The 21726-nt window shown below is 41.1% G+C and overlaps 1 protein-coding gene across 1 annotated transcript in view; it reads right to left on the bottom strand.

The window, feature by feature from the left end:
* Positions 1–819: 819 nt before the first annotated feature.
* The window catches only part of ADGRV1 (adhesion G protein-coupled receptor V1), a 279169-nt gene continuing 258262 nt past the window's right edge, over positions 820–21726 (bottom strand). The window contains exons 90-92 of the mRNA XM_086771404.1: positions 11593–11784; positions 9861–10038; positions 820–1425 (exon numbers count right to left, since the gene is read on the bottom strand). Coding sequence (XP_086627530.1) covers positions 1307–1425; positions 9861–10038; positions 11593–11784 — 489 coding nt within the window. The 3' untranslated portion in view covers positions 820–1306. The remainder of the gene's footprint in view (positions 1426–9860; positions 10039–11592; positions 11785–21726) is intronic.

Genomic DNA, 21726 nt, shown 5'->3' with positions numbered 1-21726 from the left:
CTTTGGATATGATGTCTGCTTTGGATATCCATTATGCACATGGATGACTGTGAGCTGTGCAGCCCTACCAGCTGTTACAGAACTGGGACACAGAAAGCTTTTTTTTTTTTTTTTCCCCCCGGCTCAGCAAGTAATGAGACACATTAAAATTAGAATATAGTAAAATTCACAGAAAGGTTTCCACGACAAAAGTTTTCCTTTAAAAGGAGAGGTTGCTCAGAGCTTGCCCAGCGTTAAGCCTCCGGGCAAGTTCCTGAAGAAAGTACGAGAGGCTCGGATTCTCATTTACTGTATTTCTATACCATGCTCAGAAATGTTCAGAGTAAAATTTCCTCGGTCTCCTGCTTTAATGTGCTTTTCTTCCAGAGCGTCTCTGCAGAAGCAAAGGTGATGATTCCTACAAGATCAGCCTGCCTCCCCCTCTCAGTTCTGAAATACTTCCTCTGCTTTTTGTTTTGTTTTGTGGGTTTTTTTTACCTCGCTCGTTTATGACCCCAGATTACTGACCTAACTCCGTTCGCAATGCCGTACTTGAACCCTGCAATCAGAGCAGGGACGCCTGTGCAGCACCCACAGAAACCAACAGAAAACTCAACTCTTTGGAATCTCCCCTTCTTTCTCACTGTGAGAAGAATAAGTTTAATATTACGAAAACAGCAAGGTAGCACAGCTGACGGCACGCGGCTGCCAGCGGTTTCACTCTTGTCCTTCACCTCCCTTTCCCTCTTTCTGTTTCAGATCACTGCGCATTTTACCATGTCACAATTTAAATTTCAAGCTCTCTGGCTCAAGACTGGGCCTTTGTTTGAGTTTGTAAAGTTCACAGATTTGGGTACTCAAAAACCAGTGAGAAAAGTACAGCTAAGAGACTTAGAACAACTGTGTAATTCAACAGTTTTCAAGTCCAACAGGGTGTCTGCATCATCTTCCAGCTCCAAAGAGGAAAAAAAAATGACTTGTTAGTATCAAACGGACTCTATTTTATTTTTTATTAATCATCAGTGTTACAGGTACAGGTTGATTAAAAAAGCTACAGTTTGTGAAATATGTCATCTAGCTACAAGATACAAATCCAGGCCGATCGCCGTGGTATCTATTGATGCTCAGCCACTGTAAAAAACTTACAGTTTATTTTCTGATATAGAAAACCTCAAGCAAACATTCCTTGTTAAACATTCAGTAAAGCTCACAGCATTCTACTACACAGTTTCAGAGAGTGTTTTAGTGCAAAAGGAAGTACAAATGTAAAAATACCGAGGCTTCAATTAAAAAAAAAAAACAACAAAAAACCAAGCAAGCTGTAGAGTTAGAGGTGAGTGTCTGCTATAGGTATTCTTCTAAGCTCTACGATCTGGGAGTTCGCCATGCTGCCACCGTCCTGGCTCCCGTGACAAGATTCGTTATCGCTGACACTGAGACCTGCACCTGAAACAGCAAAAAAAAAAAAAAAAAAAAAAAACAAACAGGAAAGAATCAGTGAGAACGAAACCCCGAGGCAGAAATGGCAATATTGTGTCCTGCTTGGCTTTATTCTCGTTATTAAAATGCTTCCCTACCCCACAATGATGTGGCAAGTTTCCTCTCGCTAGCCGACAATTCTGAATGCACAGATTATCGGACGCAGCTCTGTACCGCGCAGACACGCTTTTCCACAGTTCCACTGCCCGCCACTCTGTTTGTCCCAGTAGATGGTACAATAGCTATTCAGAGGTTGCCTTGAAATCACAAGAGCATAAATCAAGGCCTGGCTTAGGCTGGGTTCATGGTCTGGCTGTTGCAGTCTGGTATTTCCAAGGACTTCTTCATGAATAATTGATTTTTAATGATACAATTTCCCCGTTAAACTATGATTCCAGCTGTTTTAATAGGATTGTAATTTCAACATGAGAAAAAATGCTGACTAAATATTCTTTAAACCCACACTTGGCACAAGCTGGTGTATTGTGTTTTTCTTCTACTGTGAGAGAATACGAGACTTTGGCCCACAGAAACTTCCAAAACATATCTGGAAGAGACCTCAGGAGGCCACCTTCTCCATCCTTTTGTCACACGAGTTCTGCTAGCTCCTTTCTTCCTTGTTGTTTTTTGGGGATTGGGGGTTTTTTGAGGGGAGAGGTTTGAGTTGATTAGTGCAAAGATACATAATCCTGCACTAGTTTTCATGAAATGTGCATTTTTTCAGGCCGCTTCTTCACAGAATATGAGTTGTGACTAGGAACTTTGGTGCGTTTTCAGCTCCTCTCTTTGAGTTGTAGAGCGAATCCTAAAGAACACATGGGTCTTGCTAGGGTTTAAGATGTCTAGGTTTTACGTTTGTTGAGAACTACACATCACTGTAAACAGGCACGGTGATTTCACGACAGACTATTTCAGGGATGGTCTTATGGTGATGGCATTCACAAGTAAGTAGGGAAGTTATTCATTTTGGACAGAAGTAGATCTGTAACTACACGCAGTTCAAGGTAGTTGCAAAAGAATGACGTTTGGCTCAAAAAGCCCCAAAGAAGGTATGTTGGGAGAGCCACTGATTTGCATTTTCATACTAAAAAACATTTTTAGGAGTTTCTATCAGTTGTACAGTGCATCTCTTATTTCTGCCCCAGCTGACATTCCAGGCTTTGGCTTGTTCAGCAAGAGAAGAAAAGGGTCATTTAATTTTTTTTTTTTTTTGAGTTGCCTCATCATTTTCTATGCTCCCTTTTGTTGCACTTTTACAAAGTTTTCCCATAGCATCCTTCCTTCCACCACCCCCTGAGTAGAAAAGTATGGAAAAGGGGGCAGCAGTGGGATGCTCCTTTGCTGCGGGAAGTCAGGCTGGAATCTTAAACAAATACGGAGGTTGGTTGGGAGAACCTGAGCAGAAGAACATGCGGGGCGAGGCAGGTTTCCTGCAGAGCTCTGGAAGAAGTCCTGGTTGGGGCCAAACTTGGGTGCAGCGCTGGGTGAACCCAGCCCCACCGCATCCGGGCGAAAAATGGGTATCCCTGCACCGTGATCCTTCTAGCGCCTGCTTCTGGTGTTCGGGTCGCGGAGTGAGCACGCATTCATTGACATCTGCTACATGACCCCTGGTTTTGGGTTTGTACCACCCAAGCTCTTGAGAGACCAGCAGTTGCTGTCAGACTGTGACAACAGTAAAAATCCATCACCACACAGAGGTACCATAACAAAGACAAGAAGACCAAGCTCTGAATCACTGAAGTACTTGTTTATAAGTGTACTGATGACGATTAAATTATACTTGCTGATTTAAATTTATATGTCTCTTTAACCTTTTCATTGAATCATAGTCCTAATAACTAAAAGCTGTTTGAAAGTCCTGGGAAAAACAGCAATTGCATAAGCAAGTTACTTGTGGTTTTTTTTTTTTCCTTATCTTTTATAAAACTGTTTGTTTTAGAAAGGAAACATGAGTGTAATAGAGAAGATAAATCAGACTGCTGTATTTACCATTCAGGGACAGAAGAACAAGGTAATAACCTTGAAATAAATAAAATAACTTTGAACGGAGAAACAAAGCAATGCTTCTTATGTAGCACCATTAACACTGCATTTCACTCAAAACATTTATTTAGGCTGAAGAGGGTGCGAATGTCAAAAAGGGAAACAATACATTATTGAAAATGTTTAAAATCGTATTGTATGAATGCAATAATCCCAGGTTCAGATTTTAAGGTGAACAACGGCTGTCGGGATTAGAAAAATATTTGTTTTACTGGGGCTACACTGCAATTATTCGGTGTGATCATACCAGTCTAATATGGTATTACACTGCGTATAATCCTAAATGTCATCCATAGGCATGCTTTGTGTAAAGTAAGAGGAGATTTTTTTTTTTTTTGTTATGGGGGTTCTTATCAGGAACTTGGTAAACCAGAGACTGAAGTAGGCTACTCGGGGTTTACAAGGGCCTTGTTCTGCTGTTGATGCAAAGACAGAACGGATCCTTTTTAGGAGTGACAGCTGAAACGTACCCCGGATTCCAGCTTCCCAAACAGTCGGCATACTGGGAAGGGTACGACTGTTTACACGACGGAGTTTTGCAGAGTTCACAGGTCCGGCTTGTTCTCAGATTAGGGCGGAATTTAAATGCAGTCAGATCCAAAAAAACATGTACTCCCCTAGAGAGCCTAGAGCCGGATGGTGGGTACGTAGCAGAAGGGAGGAATACTTTCCCTCGATTTGTGAAGAAACTCTTTTAAGAAAAAGATGCAGGAGAATGAGGCCTTTCTTCCTTTATTTTTTTGTATCAAAGGACTAGCTAGAAACTGAAAAGTCACAGCTGGCTTCCCGACCCAGCGAGATCCCTCCACTGACATCTACTGGTTGAAGGATTTTATCCGTGTATTCCTACGAGCCCTTGAACACCCGCTGTCATCACCTACTTGTTCAGATGCATCTCAAACTTTCACTAAAGCGTTTTAAGGGAGATGGAGTTTGTTTTGTAGTTACTGTACTCATCTCTCTGGGGAGACTTCTTGTCCCATAAGCACTTCCACCTTGCTTTCTGAATCAATCATGATTCATACTGTATAAGAAGATGCATTAGAAATTAATAAGCTACACAGACCAACTTTAATTCTTCTTTCAGGGTTTTGACTTTACAGGAACGACACCAACAGCCATCCAATCTGCTACGAATAAAGTTCAGATTGGACTAAAAATGCCTTCTGGACATTACGCAGTCGCATTCGACAGCCAACAGATAGCACATTTACGAGCAATCGTAAATGAGAAGTTGGATGAATATGCAGACTCGCTACCCTTCCTTCCTTTTTTTATTTTTTTTTTCTTCTGTGAAGCGAGCCCTTCAAAACAGAAGTGACGTAGGTTGAGAAGGCACAGATCTGGCACTATGCCACCATCTACGATTTATCAGCCCTGTGACAGACAGTCTCCAGCATGTTGCACCGAACACCTTTCAGAATCTGAAATTTCAAATGTTTCCTCTACCTTCCGGATGCCCAACACGAGCCGCTTAATTCTTAAACCAGGCACCCACAGTGGTAACACCAAGGTTCAAAAACGGCTGAATTTGGAACCCTAGCTCTATTAGACTGAAAATTATGAGTTGGTTTATTTGTGCGGCGGGGGGATTAACTTATATAGTAGATTTTTTCCAGGTATTCTCCACGTAGAATATTTATTTAGGATTTATCACATGTGCTTCTATTAAGAACAAAAATAGACTGAGCTGCCAATGTAGCAATACCCTCCACAGACACTGGTCGATATATACTTGGAAAGTACCGTGTGCTGGGCTGCTGTTCTCCACTCTAGCCTATAAATGTCTTTGCCAAAAACTTCCTACAGAGGTGGGTCACCCGTCAGCACAGGAGCGGTTTGGGCCTCTCTTGAAGGCTTTGCAGCCTTTTGCATCGACATCTCACCCAAAGGAAGGAATCGGCTCAGTTTTGTGCATCACAGAAAGGGGAGAACGAGAGCGTTTGTGGGAGGTGGGAATACGGATGGAAGCTCAGAGATCGGTAAACCTGTCAAACATTTATGGAATTTATTCTTTGGAGCAAAGATCTTGCTGCTCTGGGACAGATTCCATTTCTTCTGCTGGCTCTCTTTTTAACTCCCCAGCCCTAAATAGCGCAAGAGTCCTCACAGAGTCCTGTTACACTGGGCTTTAGCCTCAATGGTGGCAACAGATGACTCTGTGACAATCTGGAAGGCAACAATCCTATCGAATCGTCTATCAATATCAACCTCATGAAAGAAATCAGAGGCAAAATGTGATCTAGTCCAAAATGACAGCACTTTTAAAGTTAATTAGTGCAATTAACAATAACTAATTAGCAAATAATTGGTCTCAGTAGAGGCTAAGCCTTTGATTCACTATAAAAGCCATAAATGAAATATAATAACATAAATAATGTAAGCCAAATGCATAAACATAAAAATAAAAATGGGTTTAGGCATATGAATAGGCAAGACATGTCCCTAAATTATTTTTTCCTGCTATAATTGTTCTATAATTTCCCTCACATAAGCTGCCTTGGAGCTGGCCGGCCTGCCGAAAGATTCCCACAGTATGAGAGATGAGGTGGTACAGGGAGCACAGTCAATCTTAACTCTATATTTCTGTTTGGACAAGTACATATTTGATAGAAAAAAAAAGGAATTAACCGACAAGGCATCCAGAGGCCATGGCTTTACGGCATTAGAAGCCCAGCCTTTGGATTTCTTGCACGAAATAAAGAATTCTGTGGCCATGCGATGCAAAGCTTGCATAGAGCCAGCACAAAAGCTGGCTGAGAAACAGCACATTGTTGTCCACCCAATTCGCTAAAAACGCGGTTGTGCTCCTTCACCTGGCCCTGTCCGTATTTCAGGTTAATCTGTAATTAGGCCCAGCATTAATGATTACGGAACCAAGGGCTAAGGGCATAGTTCTGTGACATATTTCTTTAGCAATACTGCCAAGCGTGCCAACACATCTATTTGTGGAGCTGCACGGCAAACTGCAAATTACTGAACAGTCGCAAGGTGAAGAATAAAGTTGTTCTGTGGGGGTTGGTTTGATTTTTTTTTTTAACCTGCATCAGCTGTCCTTCATTTCTGCTGCTGACCGTGGCCAAAGCTGGGGCAGGAGGAGAGGAATGAGATCGTAGCTTCGCTGTGATTATTCCCTCGTTCTGGCTGCCAGATTAAACTGTGTGGCTACGGACAGCGAGCATAAATTACGGTAACCTTCAGACAGCTCCGAACTACACAAGCAGAAAGGAGAGATGAAGTGCAAAGAGGCATAAAGACTTTTTTTTTGCGTATTCCTCTGCTAATCAGTGCTGATCCTCAGCCAGCCTCCTGAGTGGGAGGTAATATTTTAGCACAGCTGCGGCTGAATTTGGTTACAGATTGGTGGCTTTAGGGAACGGCAGATAATGGAGGTTTCTGTTTCTGCTTATCAGAGGTAGAAGCTCACACAAGAGCAGTGCAAGCATTTCTGTTCTAGCTCTATACCTAACAGCCACTCTCCATTTGGGAGCGATAAAAACAGCTAACGTGGTACCCGGCACGTTTCTCCTGCTCTCCCAGGAGCTTGTCTGCTCGACATGAGGAATTCCCAACCTCCTGAAACAAAGCCGGGTCTACAAAAGGTTTGAGAAGCACTGCTACAGACAAGAGCAGGGCAGCAGAAAGGCATCTCAGCTGCCCATGCAGTTTAGCTTCTTCAGAGAAGAGGCACTGGCCTTCTCATTGCTGATGCCCACTGCTCGACTGGAGCCGAGAGTGACGCTCAGACTGATGTGGAGTGGCAAGGTGAGAGAGGTAGAGAGGAAAATGAAGGAGGAAAGGAGGAGTTTCTACTCTGCATGGTTGTGGTTTAATGTGACTACAAGCAATGACACGAGAGAGGAAGAAGAAACGTGCTGCCGGGAGGGACCAGGAGACAGGCTCCTTTCAGTGCCTCATGGCTCAACTGTATCATAAATTTCCCATCAGACCACAGCTCAGTACATACTTCATCAGCATAAGCCTGTACAGCCAAACAGAGAAGAAATCCCACTTTCCACCACCTCATCTCCATTTTTTTTTCATTGCTTCCAGGCAGTTGCCTCCCTCGTGTCATCAAGAGCACCTTGACTCATTGGCCATGCACTGAACCGGACCGGGGGGCAAGTCTGGATGAAAACAATTAAACAGCTACGGCTTTTAGTGACAGAGGAACTCACATTTTGGGGTTTAAAGCACGTGTTGAGCTACAGCTTGTATCTAAAGCAGTAGCTGATAAACATTTACTTTGGTGGTTAAAGCTGCCTTAACCTCAACACCACCTCTTCAGTTTGGTTTGTTCAAATGTGTATGGTTTGGCTTAGAAATAATCTTTTTTTTTTTTTTTTTTTTCTTCTCCTGTAATGCTGCTGGGGACACAGTTTGGGCACACAAATAAGCGTTGGGGTAAAATGGTCACGTGCTACTTGAACCAGTAGTGCAAGCAAAAATATTTTTCTCTGACAGTGGCCTGAGGTCTCTGCTTCAAATCACACTGATACAACAGGCTCGTAAGAACAAACGATAATAAAATATTAAAGAAGACAATAATAAAATTCAGGCAAAATAATAAAAAGCTCCTTCTAGACTTAGTTCCTTTAGAAGGACGGGAAACAAATTAACTAAGGAGGGAAGATTTATTTATAAAATCACTAAATGCTGAAGTTGTGGTGGATTGTATTAACCACGAGTTTTAACTAATGCTGTTGCCTAGATTGCTCTTCGTGACTTAAGAATCAGTCTTGCACAGTGTGTCCAGCGTACCGCAAAAAAGAGGCCAACTGATGCCATCTGAGCTGCTGAAGCAGTAAACCCCGTGCGATGGTGAAAGTGTTAAGTGTGAATGGCTTCATATCTTATTAACAATCTATGAATTCTCTGATTTCCTTCAAAAGAGTCGGAAAGGAGTAAAAAAGTAAAAGCTGCATCATTAGATACTTAAGAAAAGGGTTTTCAACTGTAAGATTATGCACCCGGATTTGGAAGTCTTGCCCAAAATTTTTAACTGCATAATAAAGTAGAAGTAGTTTGCAAAATGTCCAGGAAAATTAAGAGGTACAATACAGATTTTTTTTACAATCTTCATTAAAAAATTGTATTTCTTAGCACTAGGCCAGTTACTAATCATCCAATTATCTTCAAAATTAGAAGAGTTTTCTGCAAAGGAAATTGGCTTAGGAGATACGTATTATGAATATATTGAATAAAGCTATCCTTTCATTAGCAGCATTCTCAGTCTTCCAACCAGTTTGACTGTTTCATTGATGTCACTGAAGGGAATACAACTCTTGAAATTCTCAGTAATGTGCCAGAGCACTTAACTTGCTAATGTCACCAAAGCTCGATGGCATTCCCAAAGATCGTTCAGGTGACCTCCTACTACCACAAGTCCATTTGTATTGTACCCAGGGCCTAGAGGTGATGGGCTTGGGTTAGCATTAGCTAGCTTTTATCAGGTGGCGGTTCTTTGCCTTTGTGGTCTTATCAGTCAGTCCCATGTTGACCTGTCTTTGAAAAACGTTTCACTTCACTTCATTTCTTCTGCCCGTGGCCATGTCTGGCTATCTATTTATATCCTCATTTGAATAATCTGAAGTTTCACTGGTGGAGTGGGTGAGAGGGCAGAAAAGCGATACTTAACTGAGGGCAAAGTCTGGGATTTTGAAGACTTGAACTCTAAGGCCATTGAGTGGAGTCTGGTTACAAACATTTCGTTTCGCAGGTGTGGTTTGAGGCTGGATACCTAGAGTGGCCTCCTCTCTTCTGTCCTCCAGCAGCATGGTGAGCTCAACAGAGCTGGTTCTTGTGTTTGGGCAGAAGTCCGTCTATCTAGTTTATCTTTCCAGTGTTCACCATTTCTCAGGTCCAAATGTAGTTTATATAAATATTTTTTTTTCTTACACGTATTGGGAACATCAGTATTTATTAAGTTATGCTTTTTCTCATAGCTATACATGTGTAAATATATATAAAATAAAGATAGGCATTGTATATACTCCATCTATCAAGTTGAAAAAGAAAGGAAAAGAGGACAAGATGGTCCAAGTCTACAGGCAGCAAGTTAGCTATTTAAGCAGTTGTGAAAAAATGTCAGAGCCTCCAATTCGCTGCTACTTTCTGTAGGTCTTCTTATCATCACGACACAAAACATATTTTTGCAAACTCCTTCTCCGTTATTTTAGATAGCTTGCACGATATTTTTCATGGAATAGCACTCCTAGGCAAAATATTTTTACTTCACATTTTCACTGGCAATCAGTGACATTAACATATCTCATTAATTGAATCTCATGGAATGGTGACACTGTAAGAGTGAAGAACAACTCAGCAGCCTTTGAGGAACAAGAAGAGTCACTCACCAGTCTTTAAAGCAAATATTAGGTCATCAAACTCCTGCGATTCCTCATCAGCAACCAATGAGCTGGTACTAAATCCTCCAGAAGTGTGGAAAACATTGCCATTTTGTGGACTCTGCTTAAAGGCAGCACTAGCTTGCCCGGTAGGCTGCAAGGATGCCCTCTCCCAGTCTGCAGGAACCTGTAAAGTTTAAAAAGACAAAGAAATGTAGTAATCACCAAAACCATAGCATAAAAACTGGGAAACTCTGACCAGAGGTGAACTCAAGACCAAGAGATCTTGGAATCAGCTATTCTGTCACTTTTACAGTGAACCAGCTAGCCTTTTTTTTTTTTTTTTTTTTAATGCATTTATATATAACTTGATTACAAGTAATTCAACCTTGTGTTTATTATGTCTGTTCTAGCTATGTCAACAAGTTGAAAAAATATTGCTGTTTCTGAATATTGGCACCTGGTATGAGATTTTTAAATCAAAGAAGTGAAAGGTTCCATCTCACTCCTCTCTTCCCCCTGCCTCTTTCTCTGCCAGACCCCACCTCTCCCTTCTGTAGTCACTAATCATCATTACTTTTCATTATGCGATCTACAGTTGGCAACCCACTGCTTCCCATGTCTACCAATAGTATTTTAATGTATTTTCCCAGTCTTTGAAGGTTCTTGTGGTGTACAGCCCCACAGTTTCTACATTAACTTTGCTATAGCCCATATGCCCCTTCAACTTTAGATGGAGTTGCACAAAAAATCAGAATTTCAGTTAATGTAAAAAAAAAAGGTTGTTTGTTTTTTTTTTAAATCTATCTCCTCCTTAAATGTGGTCAAAAACCAAAATACTGAATTCTAAAAAACTATATTTAAGGACAATTATGATACATCTTCTTGGTTTATTGCTCATCCACTTCTCAGGAGCCCAGGAACATAAAAGCTTGCCACGTGTAGCTGAGAAGCTATGCTGTCCACCAAACCTTAAGTGGGATGCTGAGAAGTTGAATAAATTTAGTGGTCTACCAGGAGGCACATGAGGAGCTTTAAAATCCAGACAAACCTACAGTTAGGCATGTAGAGAAATGGACAAAACAGCTGCCATGTGAGCAGCTTGGTTTCCACAAAAATTATTACTAGAACTGACATGTTCCCTTGAAATGTTTCAATTCCATTAAATTGGTGTTTTTCCTGGAAAAAAAGATGTAGCTGGAAAATTTTCAACTCTCCTCTCCCCTCCTCTCCTCTCCGAACCTCTCTGAACCTCTCCTCTCTGAACCCCTCCAAACCTCTCTGAACCTCTCCTCTCTTTCCCTTCCATTCAATTCCAATTGTATTCTAATTGTATTGTATTCTATTCCATTAAAATGTCCAGAGGTTTTGCACAGCATGACCTCAGAAAATGAAAGACTTGAAATTCATCTAAGATCTACAGTAAGCTGAAATAATTAACTTGATATTTTGGTTTCTCATGACCTACTTTGGACAACACTTCAACCAGCCTCTATAACAAACTGAAGACTGAAGTAGAAAAGGGGAAATTTTCTAGATGGGATACTACCAGGGAATTGTAAATTCCTAGAATATCACCATGGCTAAAGATAACAATTTTTATTATTAAAAAAAAAAAAAATCACCATCTCTCCAAACCCAACCTGTGACAATTAGCGTCTTATTCCCGTGTATTGCACTTCAGTACGGCACTCTAGGCACGTTTTCAACACAAAAGGTAATGACTATAGAGCAGCGTTACCTCTTCCATAGCACTGATGAGGTTCTGAGTGGACTTGCTGATCTCTCCACCTGCAGCCGGCAGGCCACTGCCATGTGTGAAAAAAGCCGATCCCGGAGCTGTATGCCCATTCATGTCTACAGTATAACTTGCTTTCACAGGACAGCAAAGCTGGTTGTGCAGGATAAAATATACGACAAAGACATAAAGACCCTGAAACAGAGAGAGAAAAAGAACATCAGGGTGTGAAACGAAGGGGGCTTAGATCAGAGTCTGAATGCAGTCATGGCAAGGTCCTATGTGCTTTAGCAGATGCCTTCTCTTACACCAGCAGTCCATGCCTCAAAGAGCTGCAGCCAGTTACTACGGAAAATAAGAGACGTTAAAGAGAGTTAAAAGTAAGTTCATATCCCGAGGCCTCCAGCTAAACACACACACACACCAGAAAAACCCATCCCAAAACAGTCATTGAAAATGGTTACTTGGTTCAACCCACACAGTTGCAAAACAAAGCCAAGATCCCTACAACAACAAAAACAACTCACAGTTGTCATAACAGTGAAAATGTGGTCAAGGGCCGCCTTTACAATAGGATTTAGCTGCTCGCCCCTAGCCACAATTCTTTATTTTCTTACTGACCTGCTGGCTCTTTGCATGCTTGCCCCAATTTCAATCTCACTGCTGCCGTCACAGATACCAAGTTTTAGCTATAAATTAGATTCTCTATGATATCCCCTATTTCAGCACTGTCTTTCATTTGTGATTACTACAAAGGCTCTGCTGTATGCCTCTGCAGTTCTTCTTTAAAACTTGCTAATTTTGACCTTTAGACTTAGCCAAGAGAAGCATTATAACCATGTCTTTTGTTTGCAAAGAAGCCCAGTGATGGAACTTCTGACTATGAAATCTGACTTTCTCCTTCTCTAATTTTTAAGTTGCACTAATACTGAGGGAAAATAATCCATTTCAATTGATAAAGCAGCCAGTTCAATAACTACTAAAGAAGGAGTTAACCCAAAGAGGACAGAAAGAAGGCTTCTGGATTCTTCGTGATTGCTGGAATATAATTACATTTGCATTGGGTTTTTTTGTATTTCACATTGTCCTTTAGAATCCTGAAACCAATTGTATTAATAAACAGAACAATTTATTGGAAAGGTACCCATTGGCACGAAAGTAATAATTGGGATTATAAATAGTAAAGAGTTTAGTCTGATTATATTTGACAATTCGTAATGGAAGGAATTTTGAAAATACATGGAGGCTGCAAATACTCCAGATACATGTTCATTCCAATGCCTACGAAACAGAGAGCATAAAACAACATTTCATGATCCAGAGATTCATAATTTCTAATGCCAAAACTATATGACAAAACAGTCTGGTCCGAAGTGACACATAGCAGAAGTTAATGGGATTCAATGGGATTTCAAACTCAGCCAGTCAAACCCTGGAAATACTCTCATACAGCTGCTTAAAGCCATACAGCTCCATGTGTGCATTTCATTAACAGCAAACCATCAAAAAGAAGTGTTAAAAACAACTATTTTGAGAGAACATTTTCCCACTTTTCCAGGTTATTGTTTTTTTTGTCATGAGAACCCAAAGCAGTTAACTGAGAGGAAATTTCTTTGTGACACATGTAAGTAAATACATTCCAAAAAAACGGATCCAAACATGTTATACTTAAGAGACACTAAAAGGGAACCAAAATGTCCTTTCATTCTATAAACAAATCCAAGGACTCTGAGGGAGGTCAAGAATAATGGAACCAGCAAATGGATTTCTTTCAATTTCAGTTGTTTAATGGATGTGAAAGAGATAAAAAACCCAAGAACAGATAGCAGTGATGACACTGAATCCAGAGTAGCCTCTGGCGTTCTGGTCTCTGAGGACCTAGCCACAGAAGTTGCACACATTTTTTCAAGTGGTTTTGTACTTTTCAGGAAAACCCATTAGCTGAGAATGCTGCACAGCCCTGTCTTTCAGAACCGCAGGGACACACGGCGTTGGTGTGCAAGGCCCATGCTATGTCACCCTCCTGTGCAGCCCCGAGTGTGGATGCTCACTCTTCTAAAACAAATAAACACGGAATAAAGCGCCACAATTGTCTCCTTGACTCGGCCTCTTGTCCTGATTTAACTCTCTGAGTGTTTCAGACAGTGCTAATTCTGAGGAACGGTTCTACCAGGACCGCAGAAAGGCATTTTGACACCCAAAGCATCCTTGCCACCACTTCTGCCCCTCGCTGTCATCCAGAGATGCAGACCCTTGTCCTGGGCAGCAGAAGGCAGCATCCCTGAGATACATGACCTGCTGCAGCCCTCCTTGTCTCGAGGCTGGGAAGGAATTTCAGTGTGCACTTCAGAGAACGCCCACGTATCGATGCAGATGCCTGAGGATACAGCTCCTCCGGGTCCTTCAACAATGAGCACAGGGACTCCAGGAGGTTATCTGACTTCTCTAAGGACAGGAGGAACCACAGACTGAGTTAGCTACCAGAAACAAAAATTGTGGGTTTTACTTCTCCTGTCCTTGTAAGATACTGCTGCAATGCCTTACAAACAGAAGCTTAGCAAACTATCGTAACTCAGAAAACCCAACGCTCCTAAGTAGGTTATGCCTTTACACAGGAACTGTGGTGCTCCATGGAACATTTCTTACTCAGCTGGAACAAGGATGGAACCTTCTTTGACCCATATTCCCATCCAAATCCAGAGTCTCTGGAAGATACACCCCATAGAGGTGAGTTCCTATACGCCATCATTGTGGTTTTTCTTTGAAGCATCAAAAAGGGGTTGTGGTCTTATCCTCACTACCCTGTGTCTCTATTAGAAACCACCGCAGCTGAATTTGGGGAAATCAAACCAAAGCAAACGGTCCTGCCCAAACAACACCCAACTTCCAACAATCGTACACACAGAGGTGCCACGGAGCAAGTCGCATCGATCTGCGCTTATTTTAGCACGGGCAGCTACCAGGCTGTTTGCTCTGCAAGAGCAGGGGCGGGATGCAGACGCTGGGGTTGTGTCAGTGCAACCGCAGCTTTCACACAGTCTCGGTGCTTTTTGTTTTGTTTTGTTTTGTTTTTTTCCAAAAGCACTAATTTGAGAATTGAATTGTTCTTCTTTACACTTTTGACACTCATTATGTTGTTTTCCACTTCAACATTTAATACGTAAAAATAGTCTTAAAGTATCACGAAAATAAGTCTGTTGGCATTGTAATATGTTTTTCACTGCATTTATCACATAAACAGCTTTGGCCAAGTTGGCACCACTTTACTTTTTCAGAGGCACAGGAACGTTGTCCGTGTCGCTTGGACCACGTATAGAGTGCAGAGAATAGTCAAGTCCTGAAGACAAACCTAGCAGACCCGCAGGATGTTCAGAGAGGAAACCTACACACTCCAAAGGGATCAAAAAAAAAAAAAAAAAGAAAAAAGAAAAAGAAAAAGGTCTGGCTATGGGTATTAGTAGCACAGACAATGACATCTCTGTTAAAAATGTGGTAAATATTAATTTTGCATTCTTAAGAAGTTTTCATTAGAAAACCCCAACCTAACCCCAAAAAACCAAACCCCAAAAATCTCACACCAGTTCCAATATCCTCCGCTGCTGCATACAAATTCAGAACCGTTCTCCTCAGCTCACAAGCGTACACAGGGAGGCCGAAAGAAACTACAGGGTCTCAGAGTGAGAGGATGGATTGCTAATCTGAGAGCTTGACCTGCGCTTTACGGAAGCAGATTGAACAATTAAGCTAAAGAACTGGGACTCCGGAGGATTTAATTGTAATGCTACCTAATTTGTGTGCACTGGGACCACAGGGTTACTTAAAAACATCTAACCCCATGTCATTTACAGTTGCATTGTGAGTAGTATTTAAAACAACATCACAGCAAAAGATAAGAGGAAAAAGTTTTAATAATGCATCCTCCATGGAGAAAAGTGAGGACTACTTCAAGCAGATAATCAGGCTGTCCTGAAGGTGGGAACGCAGGCAGGCAACTTATCGTTCTTCTCAGATGTGGCAGTTGCCTGAAAAATGTTTGTAAGATACCGTCAGTAAAAGCTGCCGGTTGTTTTACTGAGGTATGTTGATGGAAGACAATTAAACTTTTGTTATTTCACCTCTGCAAGCTGGTCTGTACATCTGCTCTTTTGCATTGTTATGTCAAGGAAAAAAAAAAAATTCCAGAAAAAAAAAAGTTCCAGAAAAAACCCACATATACACCTATCTGAAGGAAAGCTCACATGCAAAAGAGTCCACAGGGACCTTCCCAGCCGGTGAGGTGGGAACAGGCTCAGTGCTGCTCTAAGGTCTGCCAGATGCTTCATCAGTCGTCTTTTGGATTTGCCAGGGATGCTTGGCCCACCTGATTGCCTCCTGTGACTGGTGCAGTAAGGGGAGAGCAGTGGACCATATCTGCTTTGAGTTCTGCAAGGCTTTCAGCATTGTCTCCCATTGTCTCCCAGCAGTAGGGGACCCAAGTTAGGACATCGTAGTCTCAAATGGATCTTACTGGATGGGTAAAAACTTGAGCAGGTCCAGCGGAGGGCCACCAAGATGGTGAGGGGCTGAAGCCCTGTGAGGACATGTTGACGGGAGCGGGCTTTTCAGAATGGAGAAGGCTCAGAGGGGAATTAATAGCCATTAGCTGCTATTAGCCTTCCGACATCCAAGAGCGGTACTGAGAAGACAGCGGAGCACAGCAGGAGAATGAGACATGCTGGTCCTAAGTTCAAACAGGCAAGGTTCCAACTGAACATAAGGAAAACATATTTACTTAAAACATATTTAAGCTCTGGAACAGGCTGCCCAAAGAGGCTGTGGATATTTCTCTCCAGGAGAAGACGGGAGGTTTTCCTGGTACATTTTGTAATTTGTGGGAGGGTTTTGTGCATGTATGTGTGCGAGGGGTTTCCTCATGTACAACATCTTGATTTACTTATTCTGCAGAGTGACAGGCTGCAGGAAGGTAGTAAATTAAGGACAAACCTCCACAGCCGCCAATAAAAGGAGAGAAGACATTTCACACTTCATCAGATCACACGCAAACCTGGTGGACAGATCCACAGAAAGCCTCCATTGCGCGACTGACGCTTGTGGTCTCTCCATCTCTTTGTCCTCTAATCCTGCCTGTTCCTACTCACTGTGCTGCCACTAGCGTAGGTCTAAATTTGGAAATTGAGATAAGTCTGCTAACAGTAGTGAGAAATTATACAACAGACTGTAGATCATCAACAAACCTCTATCTCCTTTCTACACACTGAGAGAAAACCAAGATGCTTGCTGTATCCCGTCATTTTTAGTAGGTCTTGTAAGATAAAGGACTTTTATTGCTCTAATGAACACAAACACAACAAGCATCAGATTTTTTTTTTTTAACTAAAATGCATCATAATTCTCACACATGTATTTTCATCCATGGCTGAGATATCCTGCCCTGAAACGGTAAAAACTATTTTTCCAAGGAGAAGTGGATTCAGATAATGTCATCTATTTTAGAGGAATGATATTTCTATTTATAAAACTACAGTATCTTTGCGGGACTTTTGGTAAAGAAAAGTCATTTAACACTTAATTTGAACAGTTCCTCAATCTATTGCAGAGTATTTATCAGCACTCGAAAAAATTCAGTGCACTCTACAGATGTACTCTTTGAGTTCCTATTTTAAATTGGAAAATTTCATTTGATAACTATCATCATGTGACCATATCACTAACCATATGACTATACCACTAAAAGTTGTTTTTTTTTTTTCAGAGAGAATGTTTTAAGTGAAATCAAGGCTTATGAAGAAAGATTGTATCTTACGACCGACCACAAAAAGACCTCTGTGTCTACAACTGGATTGTTTTGATCCTTAAATCACTGTGGCACATCACTATTATTTTTTTTTGTTACACATTTACTGGTGCCAGGTGGTAAAAACCCCCAAGAAATCACAAAAACAGGTGCCTCTGCCAACAGAAGAGTTGTCTTCACTCAGACGAGCTTTTGAGACCGGCTCTCTGTACCCACTGTAGGGGAATTTCCGCATGCTACTTTATGCTTTGGTTAGTTTAACTTTAGGGGTTTTTTTTTAATCTTATCAGGGTAAGATTTAATCTTATTCTCTATCTGGACTATGCTAATTTACTCTTGGCAACCAGTCTTAGAAAGCCCCTTGTTTGTCAGGCCGTCCTTCCCGGGCAGCTGTGGGTGGCCGCGGGTGCTGCTGCCAGTCCTCTTGGCTGATGCTCGCGCACCTTTAATGCCTGAGCTGACTTCTTGCGAACTTCCCAGGGGATTTCACTAATTTACTGGAAGTTCTTACGTTGCGGACCTCTCTTTTCTCACGTAGCTTCCCGTCACTGGCCACTCTAAGCCCGCTGTGGATTAACACAGATTTACATAACAAGTGCCTACTGCTTTTGGGAAAAATACTGGTCTGATTAATCAAAAAAATTTTCATGTTCTGCCATGTTCAAGGAGCTACTATCTACATTGTTAAAAATGACTCATTGTGTTAAAGGAATCATATGCGGGAAATTATAATCAGGGCCATTGTACAATGCATGATATATATCTGATATTGTTCTCTTTCCTAATCATTTCTGGAAGAAAATTAGCCATGGAACTGAATATTCACATGCACAATAGCATTAATAATGCTAAACAAGTGACACACGGAAAACATATACATAATTCTCTATTTCCTTCTGCAAGTTCCCTTGTTTTCAGAGATAATTCTAACAAGTTGCATGCACAGCATTTTTGTGTATGTCTAAGTATCAAAAAGTAGGCTTTAATGTACATTTTATTTTCCTGTATCTTCTTCAGCAAAAGATTTCTTTAAGAACAGTTTGAAGATCTTTTATTGGTGTCATCGTAAGTATCATCTTAGTATCATGATACTTCACATGGCTTAACATGTCCCACTCATACCTCCCAGAAATATTAACCTTTGAAATTTAAATCAGATCCTTCTGTTTAAATCTGACTCTTTTTCTCTAGCATTCAAAGTGACTTTTGTAAAAGCCACGTCCTTAGCCGTGCAACCCTGCTAACTGGTGATTACACTTAATAAGTCGACTCTGGATCTGCTACCTATCATCAAGGTTTTGCCTGTTTGTTTGCTATTAAACACCAGTTTTGATGAATCTCATATTCTTATCAATCATATAACCTCTCTTATCACAGTTTCTATTGGGAACATTTACTGCTTATCCCTGCTCTGTAGGAAAAGATTTGTGTCAGTAACAGCTCAAGCTCTAAAAATTGAAATCAAAATCCAAAGACAACAACAAACGTAATTGAGGGCTGCGAAACTCATACCAGCTTGGCAGGCAACATCACAAGAGCACTTGTTGTACCAGCCAACTGCCACCACATCCACATCCATGCATAGCAGCCACCATAAAAAGTGTAATGAAGAAAAGTAATTATTCGTATATCTATCATTAAATTAAGAATGCATTTACAGGTTTGCACTAAGATATAGTTATTTCAAGTGCTTTTTTTTTTCATAAAGTTATAATTCAACACATAAACAGGTTATGGGTATATTCTCTTATAATAATAAAAATCCTGTCAAGTTTTAATCCTGCAGTTTCTACCCAAAGCCAAAGCCACAAATTCCTTTCTAGCAAACTGCATTCAGCTCAGATTTAGTCTAAACATGACTCAGGCTTACCTGAAAGGTTCACAAACTTTGGCAAATCTCTAAAAAGTAGATTTTCTTGGATACTCAGGAGTCGCTATAACTATTTTGCATAGCACTCAGTACACTTGCAGCTACTCCCACTCAACACCCATTTGCACCTCCGATTTCAGCCCTGCAAGTGCTGGAACAAATTTTGGGGTTTTGTTGTTGTTGTTTGTTTTAAGAGGAAGAATTCAAATTTTAAAAGAGCTGAAGACGCACTGAAAATAGAGACACTTAGTCAACCTTGCCAGATGTGCAGATTGGGGCTAGAATAAGATTCCGTTCCTTCTTTCCCATCCCAGAAATATCAAGAAAGCCCTATTTTTGTATTTCAGCTTAGCTGAGGAAGAAACAAACGCTGGGTTGAAGACCAAAGGTACAAGGAGTGGGATAGGTGTGATCTGCGGAGGGCAAACACGGGAGAGCCAGCACGCAGGAGCGCCTTGCAATTCCCCTCCAGCCCCTCGTCACAGGGCTCTGTGAGAGCTGGTGAACCACACCAGGAGGCTGAGACAAGCCAAGAGCACACAAAGTAGGCTAGCACCCCATGGCTCCCCATCTTTGCCCCATTTTTCTGCCCATGGCTTGGTTTTTTTTTTTTTGGTTCCAACCCCCCCCCCTTTCCTACATATGCAACAGAAATCAGGGGTAGCATCCCTTCATCAGGTCCTCTTTGCATTAGGTTCTTCTTGTGCCTTGTGCCATGTGGAGGACCACTCTGGTAGCAGAAAGCAGCCAGATTGCATACCAACTAAAAACAGAATATTGTCCACTCACGGACCTTACGCTAAAAAAGAAAAACAAGACAGACTAAAAGCTGCAAGGTTATTCCTCACATATTTTTCAGCTGCATTGACTGCAAAGACTTAGAAATACTGGAGATCATGAATTTGCAACCATGCTTTACAATATTTTGCAAACATTTACTCTCACAGTTCCTTTCCAAGGGTAAAAAGTTTATAACCCTGCATTTCAGTTCACACCTTGCAGTCTGAGCCCACCGCTGTTCTAACGTCTTCCTCAAACAGACAAGAAGTGGCGGATAAAAAAAAAGCCTTTGTCAACAGATTCCCTGACTGACAGCATTAGAGCAGATAAATTTCTAGGTATATCGGAAAACAGACTGCAAGCTAGGATAGGAAAGCAAAACCCATGAGGAAAGTCAGTAACTGAAGAAGTAACATGCAGGGACCATGCAAGACAATACACAGGTCAATCCCACTCATTTAAAAAGTCCAAGAAAGTGGTATTTCCGCAGCACATTAAAGTATTCTTTTTAATATTATTTTTTTTTGTTAAAGCAGTAATTTCTATTTATGCATGTTAATGACAAATACATAGAGTTAAAAGAAACAGGGAATTGAAAGTTGACATCGACAGACATGACGAGTCAAAAGAGATAAGTTAACTTTGTGCTTATTGCTGAACTTTTACTTGCTGCTACTGAAAATCTCAAAATTAAGAGTTAAGTAAAGGCTAGCAGTTATTGCTATAACAACATGTTTTTCCCTTTAATTGATTCTTTCAGCATCATAATGCCCTTTATGCCTACTGTTATCTCTTTATTTCTTGTTACCCTGTGACACCTGAAATTGGACAGACCATTTATTTAGCAGCGTTTTGCTGCAGAGCCATAAAAGAGTAAAACTGCAAACTGACTGGAACAACTTCAGTAGCTACAAAAGCAAGAAACCTTAAAAAAAAATCAGGTTTGGAGGGAACCCAAGGGTTGTAGATTATTGAGATCATTACCTTCTATATATCTGCTGCCTGGGTGTTTTGGGGCAAGACTGGTGGGAATAAGATGTTCTTATACTCCAGCGTTCCCTGACTATTGGGAAATTCTTTGGGGGATGCTGCAGCCACCCAAATACTGTCTCGCCATCTTCAACCTCCCGTTCATGAGAACTGTCAGCAGTTTACTTTCCCTGCTCCCTGTGATTTTAATGAAAATTACTGTAGATATCTACCGCCTTTCTGCACCTTCAGAGACAGCAGAAGGAAAGTCTTATTTATAAAGCAGGAAGTTAACACTGTTTTGGTTGGGGATGCTCCTCAAAAAGAAAAAGGGAAACATGGGCAAAAACTAGGACAAGGACTAGACATCCTTCTGGATCTGACAAGTAGGTGAACAAGAGTAGGTGGAGGTATAATAATATATTTGGCTCTGTCATTGAAATCATTCACTTCCTGGCTTGAGATAATGAGCTGATTTTCCTCCTCCCATCCTTGTCCCCCAGCGCAAGGAGAGAAAGCTCTAGATGAATAAAAATTACCTGAAGAGTTGTTGAGCTCTCTTTTCATAGGGAGTGTTACTCAAATCAATATTAAAAACAAATTTCTATTAAATATGGATATGATGTCAGCCTCGTATTAGAAACTTACGTTTTGACGGTTGATTTTGCAATAGTAGCTCGAAAACTTTCTAGAATTTGCATTTGCGGGTTACAACTTTTGGATT

Source organism: Chlamydotis macqueenii, chromosome Z (assembly GCF_036417535.1).
Source record: "Chlamydotis macqueenii isolate bChlMac1 chromosome Z, bChlMac1.mat, whole genome shotgun sequence".
NCBI lineage: Eukaryota > Metazoa > Chordata > Aves > Otidiformes > Otididae > Chlamydotis > Chlamydotis macqueenii.
This window is presented reverse-complemented; position numbering and strand designations above follow the sequence as displayed.